The 6957-nt window shown below is 39.3% G+C and overlaps 1 protein-coding gene across 4 annotated transcripts in view; it reads left to right on the forward strand.

The window, feature by feature from the left end:
• Positions 1-5903, forward strand: part of PWP1 (PWP1 homolog, endonuclein) — a 39399-nt gene extending 33496 nt beyond the window's left edge. For 3 of the 4 annotated variants that reach the window (XM_048832424.2, XM_048832442.2, XM_048832451.2), the window contains 4 exons: positions 1609-1699; positions 2542-2663; positions 3002-3107; positions 4244-5903. In XM_048832424.2, the coding sequence (XP_048688381.2) occupies positions 1609-1699; positions 2542-2663; positions 3002-3107; positions 4244-4359 (435 nt within the window). In that variant the 3' untranslated portion in view covers positions 4360-5903. Of the gene's footprint in view, positions 1-1608; positions 1700-2541; positions 2664-3001; positions 3351-4243 lie in introns of those variants that run through there. The other variant, XM_048832414.2, reaches the window with a different exon arrangement.
• Positions 5904-6957: the final 1054 nt, after the last annotated feature.

The raw sequence follows: 6957 nt of genomic DNA on the forward strand, positions 1-6957 counted from the left end.
TGTTACTTGCTCAGAATTTTTATTTCAAACATTTTAAGTATAGATGAGACCACTTTAATTTAATCCCTTACTTAAGCACTAGAAGGCACTGTCTAACAAGTGTAGCTGGTCAAAAAATATTGGAAATTTTAATGAAAAAACAGGGTTAGACAGGGATTCAGTCTCCACATCCATTCACTTCTTTGCTTACAATCACCAAACGTGACTTGCATTTCATTGCATTTGTGAAGTAATCACCTTTTTGCTAAGACCACCAACTCATTTTACATAGACCAGATCAGATAACTTTTCAGTCACTATTGACCGGGGATTTGAACTGGTAGCCAAGAGGTGAAAGGCTCCATATCCTCTGACATAGTGGGGAACAGCCCAGATCAGTGAGGGGCTGTGTCCCCCTGTCCTGTAACTTGTGGTGCCTTGCGATGCCTTGTCACTGTAGCGTCCAATCTGGACTGCTCACAAACAGCCTTCCAGCATGCAGGTCACTCCCAGATGTGTTTGTGTAACGGCAGCCTGCCAGTCATACTCTGGCTCTCACCAGCCGTGGTGATACTGCAGGGTGATCCCAACACACTGCTACTTCTCCCAGATTTTCCCCCAGAAATGCATGTCTTATACTGCCCAGCCCTCTCCTGGGCAGTCCCAATTATGTTAAGTCCATTATTCCTTTAACAGATAATATACACTAGACTGTTATCTTAAAGAGTTACCCAGGAACTTCAACTTAAACACACTGGATTAAATAAAACAATAAAACAAATTTAGTAACTACAAATAAATTGATTTTAAGTGAGTACAAGTAATGAGGCATAAACGTCAGAAATAGGCACTAGAAAATGTTTTATTTTTCTTGTAACTAACTTCTCAGACTATATTAGATTCAAGTAAAATTTCTCACCGCATGCTTCTAGCAGCTTTACTGACCAAACTCTTTAGATCAGAACCTCTCCCCCACAGTTCCATGGCTGTTTCCTTTGTCTTCTCAGGTGCAGAGAATGAGGTGGGCAGGGAAAAAGAGTGGCGTCTTGGTGTGTTTGCCCCGCCTTTTTTATAGTTCCTGTTTGAAAAGCATTTCCAGCTGAGAACGGGAGACAGGCAGTCTGCTGAAAGAAGGAGACTCCATGCTGTTTCTTTGTTTACATGCAGATCTTAGACCCTGCCTCCCTTCCTTGTCAAAGACTTGTCTGGGAAATGTACTTCAGGCATGATTTTAGCTTATGTTCATAACTTTACCTATAATGTTGCTATATGCACTTTACCTTGATATTACTGATCAGCAAGTTGAGTTTTCAAATACATCACAAGGCATACCTTGTACAAAGATTATTATAATAGTGCGGCGGCTGTGAACACAGGTGTTTTCCATCACATATCCCATTACCTAGTGTTTGAGTCATGCGGCATGTCAGCTGTGCAAGCTATTTAAGTGCAAGCTTAATCAAGCGTAGTTTCTTGTTTAAGAAATGTGTTCTCATCTTGTTCAGGATACTGTAATATAAAGTCTGACTTTGATGGATTTTACAAACTTTAGATTGGATGCTTAATTCTTAGGCTGTTTCTAGTGAATTGATACGGCAATTTCTTTTGACAACGTAATGTTTTCCCCAGGCTAGCACAGAAGATGGCTTTGTGTACTGTCTAGATGCTCGTTCCGATAAGCCACTTTTTACTCTGAAAGCTCATGATGAGGAAGTATCTGGTAAATTTTATATCTTCCTTTTATATGTAAAACGTGCCCATTAATGTGTAGTTGGAATAAGTCTTTTAAATAGTTAAGTAAATATGAACTTGTTTGAGAGAGGCAGTCTTTTGTTTAGCAAAAACCTTAAGTACTAACCATGGTAGCTGGCCATTTAAATGGCCTCTTGGTCGAGTTGTATTTTAAGGGATGTATGTTTTGACCATTGTGCATTTTTCTCATAGAATTGCATGAATAAAAATGTCAAAGCAAATATCACTGGTTTGGGTCACATTCTTGAATGAAGTAGTTTGCACAAAAATATTCCTGCATGAAGAGGATTCTGCAAAAACAAAAGAAACACCATTGATCTTTTTTGTATTTTAGTTTTTTAGATTAATAATCTCTCTCATACTCTGGGCCAGTGATGATTATTACTAACACGTACACACTCTGCAACTGACTCAAAAATGAGCACATAGTCTGGGATAACAAAAAGAAGTGCCTCTCTGATAGTTGAAAGAGGAGGCCATGAGGCTGGACAGTTGTCAGAGAAGCCATGAAGTAAGGAATTAGCAGTTGGAAGGAGAGGATTGAGCAATGATTGCCATCTGAGAGGTCCTGGTTACTGCCAGAGGAGAAAGGGGCACTGAAGGTTTTTCACACCCAGAAGGATCCCTGCTTCTCCCACTAAGTGTGTGTGTGTGGTGGGCGCACAATGTTTCTATTGGTCTCCCAGTCCTTCCTTTAAGGCACATGGAGAATATGAGGTTCTTTTGACTTCCCTTTAAAATGTTACACAGGGAAGAAAAATATGTAACAATTAAATGGTGATTTTAAACTGATCTGTTCTAACTTTTCAGGACTCCAATTAAGCAGTCAGATCAAAGGGTGCCTTGTGACATCATCTGCTGACAAATATGTGAAAATTTGGGATATATTGGGAGACAAACCAAGTCTGATCCATTCCAGGGATATGAAAATGGTAAGTAGCTTATACGTCATTCTAAGAAAGTTTAAGTATAAACCATGATTAATAAAGCTCACTTTTGATTTTAACCAGGCTTCATTGTCTTGTTCTCCTTAACACTTCATATGAATTGGGCATCTTGTCCTGGGTACTGTTAGTACATCACACAATTCAACACATGACTGGCAGCCTCTGCTTTAAAGCCTGGGCCAGAAAAGGCAATTATTTTTTAAAAATCATTCAAAATCAGTTTTGAAGAGGCATAGGAGGGCCTTACATTTGTTTAAGTTGTTCTGTCAAGGTGTGTTAAGGTGACCTTTTTTTGGACATTAAAACAATATTTTTTCCTCTAGGGTGTTCTCTTCTGCGCAGCTTGTTGCCCTGATTTGCCATTTGTCTATGCCTTTGGAGGGGAGAGAGAAGGGCTTCGAGTCTGGGATATAAGCAGTATTTCTGCAGGTAACATAATCTCATTAATCAGAGTTTCAGGGTTCCATTTCTTCTCCCTAATATACTGCATATTCAGTAATACATCAAACGAAGCAACAAGGTGGTTGAGAGAACTGCAGGCTTCCAGTGGGTAATGAGGTGTATCCAGCATCCTGTTACGTTGTTCTGCTGCTAACAGTATGCCACGCGCTTTGGGTAGATTAGTCCCTGTCCTGATGAGGTTTCAGTCTAAGTGGAACAGGTGCCTTGATCTCATGCTTTGAAATATGGCATTGCAGTCTCACAATGAAAGTGTTGGAATCCTGCTTTTTTTTTCTGTTCTTTTCCTTTTTTTTAAAGTGTGAATCTTTAAAAAAAAAAAAAAAAAAAAAAAAAAAAAAAGTTCATTTTGGTTAAGAATTTGAAGTGAAGCCTCCAATGTTTGTTAAAAATTATGTATTTTCTTTCAAGGTGTATACAAAGGTGACATTGGTTTAGCTTATTCTTTTCATTCGTCTAATGTACTGTTTTTTTTTAAATGCTGGCTGCATGGCTGAGGTTGAAGATCTTCAGTTACTTTTTATATTTCGTTTCTAGAACCACTGGCTTTTAATATGCAAAAAAACTTTTGGCTGTGGTTTGCAACAGTTGGACTGGTTTTGTCCGCATGCCCAATTGTATTGTTTTATCGTGTTATAAACGGTAGTGAAGTTGGATCTACCTTTTAAAAGGCATGCAGAAAATCAAATGAAAATCTAAACCCTAAAACCAGAATTAAATTTTAAGCATAACACCTTATGCAAAACTTAGCCTATCTCCAAGTGTGAGTACCACTTAAGATACCACTTAAGTACATAGGAAACAACCTGCCTTTCTCACACTTCTCTTCAGATAGAACAATCACAGACCATTTGCAACATGACCACAGAACAGCAGCCAGCGGCTCTGTGCAGGAGAAGAACCATGCCTTCCTCTTAATGTACTTAGTTAGCATAATTTCTTTGCTTTGAAATATAAAACTTAAACCCTCTTGGTTGAAAAAAAGCTTTCAAGACTCTGTTCGACTAAGTTTAAGGTTCCCATTTCATTACTGTAAACCATGCTCTAGCTGCTGTAGTGATCTTCTCTCCAGGATACTGGCATTTATGTAATCTCTTGCATTGCAGTGAATGAAGTTTTTGGAAGCAGAGAGAGGCTGGTAGCTGCCAATACAAACTCTGCAACTAGCAGCTCCTTTGCCAGCAGTAGCAGCAAAAGTCCAGAAGCAGAAATGGAATCATGACGGATCAAACCTCACACAGATAGTATATAAATGCAAAACATCAAACCAGAGTATACTTTTGGACCTCAGTTAATATGTATTCTCCACCCACTGGTTTGGAAAGTGTTTATGGAAGTGTATCAAGTGTCCTGCAATCTGCAGCTTTTTTTCATCTTATGGGAGGAAAACATGGTCTTGTGGTTAAGAGATAGGAGTCAGAAGTTATGGGTCCCTGCCTCTCACTAACTTGGAAAAGAGGCACCTTACTTTACCTAGCACTGAAATGGGGATTACAAACACACATGTGATGTGCTAACTTCACTTGTAAAGTGATCTATATAATTTGGCAGGAAAGAACTGTGCTACTGTATAGTGTATATAAAGGATTGTAATAAGTATGGATTTCTTTTTAGTTACAAATGAAAACTACTTCAACTGAAAATTGCCCTCGTATTTAAGTCAAGGGCTGAACAAAAACACTTTTAGTGTAAGTAGTCAAACAAAGCTTAAGTTCCCCCAGAGTAATCTGAGGATGGACTGTTTAACAAATTTCCAGTATCGCTTTTGAAAGATTAACATCTTATTTTAAATCTCTTAGAACAGTGTTTTTCAACTGGTGGATGGCAACCGCTAGGGGGAGGAAGGTGAAAGGCAATTGAGGGCACTCAAAAGTGAAGCACTGTAAAACTACCATATAAAGAAAATCTCACTCCCTAACCCTTCAACGTCAATTATTCTGTAAACTTCTCAAATTACACAGATTTATTGTTGTGATATTGATACATCCCCCCCCGCCCTCTCCCCCAAGTAAATGGAAGGGGGGGTTGTAGAAATCTTTGGCTGTGAATAAAAGGTCACCAACCTGAAATAGTCTTAGAATATGAAACTCATAACCAGCCACAGGCTTTGGCCATTACACAAAGTTATGGGTATTCTTTAAATACAGTATCTTAGACTACTAAACACATGCAACTATCCCACATTCTTATTAAACTGGAGGGAACACAGAGAGGGCTTTTAAACAGTCTCTAATTAGGTTTGCCTAATTATGGCATGGGTTAGGATAGCAGTAGCTAATGGATATGAAGTGTGCATAATGGAAAGCTCTACGTGGTGTGTACTTAATCTTTAAACAACACTGCTTCAGTATGTGCCATTTTAAAATAAGAAAGACACCCCAAAGTAAATCCTGCCAGGATAAAAATAAAAAGGGCGGTTTGTACTTATCCCAGTGCTGGCTGGCTGCCTGGGGTGGCGGACTTGCTGTCCTGTCCCAACCTCTAGCTTGCTGATCAAAGCAGGAACTCTCAGGTTTGTCTGTTCTTGCCATAGCTTGCCCCCCTGTGTGCTTTAGTTCTTCTTGTATACTCCAGAGGAGTACTGATCACTAGATTCTCCCCCCCCCCCCCCCCCAAGCAGTCCATCCCTAACCTATAGTCCTGACATTGTTTCATTCTGTCTTGACTCCAGTCTGCTTATTAAAGTATCTTTCTGTCACTTAGGTTTGGCTAGATGGTGGGGTTTTTGGTTGCCAATATCTCACAATAAAGTTTCCGCTTCTGGGATGATGATCTGTGAGAAATTCAGTTTCTGGTTTCTTTTTAAAATGAGGATAGGCTGTGTGGTATTTTGTTTGTTTTTACCAATATACTGACTTATACCAGTATACACCCTAGTGCGGTTGTAATTACACAAAGGTGACACGCAGCTTATTTCCCATGCGAGAATAACTTTGTACATAGGGCAGTTGTACTGCTTTAGCTTTATCAGTATAGATTAAAAACAAACTAGCAAACTTTTATTAAATTCCATACTCCTTGGGCTGGGTCACTGGTGCCTTTTTTTAATTGATGATGTATATTTGAGCCCCCAGGAGTTGAGAAAGTACTGTATTGTCAATTAATACTATTATGTTTTCAGCTAATTGTCTTGTAACTTTTGGAAGGGGGAAAAAAATCAATCAGTAGGTAAAATCTGCTTTTGTTTGTGCACCTAGATTCAGTTAACAAGGGATCTCCTTTTGTACAAGTGAACTTTACTTTCTGCTTTTCAAGGTAGGAAGTGTAGAAGTAGTTAAGTGCCTATTTTCAAAGGCTTTATACTTATGGATAGTCTGTCTTTCATATAATGGAGTGTTTGCTAATCCTATGCTCCTTTAGTGGCAGAGATGCAAATTATGTTTCTCCAAAGCAGTTGTGCTTACTGTAAAAAATACCTGGACTTTTCAGAAACTAAGGGTGTGCTGCACTTCCAGCTTGAATTTATTTTCCAGGTGCTTTTGCCATGTAAACATATGAGCCCTACTGCCACCATGGGCTGCCCAGAGCATACCCACCCAGCTGTGATTGGAAGATCTAACTTCCCCTGGTTTGATAATCGTGCTGGGCCTGAGGTATAAAAGTCATCCAGCTGCTTGCCCAGAGACAGAAACTTGGGTCACCTAGGGAAACTTTAGATGCCACATAAGTTTAGATAGAAGGCGAATGGGGGATTGCATGCATCTAACTACCTTTGTAGGTCTGACCCCTTGCCAACTTCTGTAAACAAAACCCGAGTAGATACTCATTTACACAGTACATCCTCTTTCCACTCATGCTCCTTATGTATTTTGTCCCCACT

This window comes from Caretta caretta, chromosome 1 (assembly GCF_965140235.1).
Source record: "Caretta caretta isolate rCarCar2 chromosome 1, rCarCar1.hap1, whole genome shotgun sequence".
Lineage (NCBI taxonomy): Eukaryota > Metazoa > Chordata > Testudines > Cheloniidae > Caretta > Caretta caretta.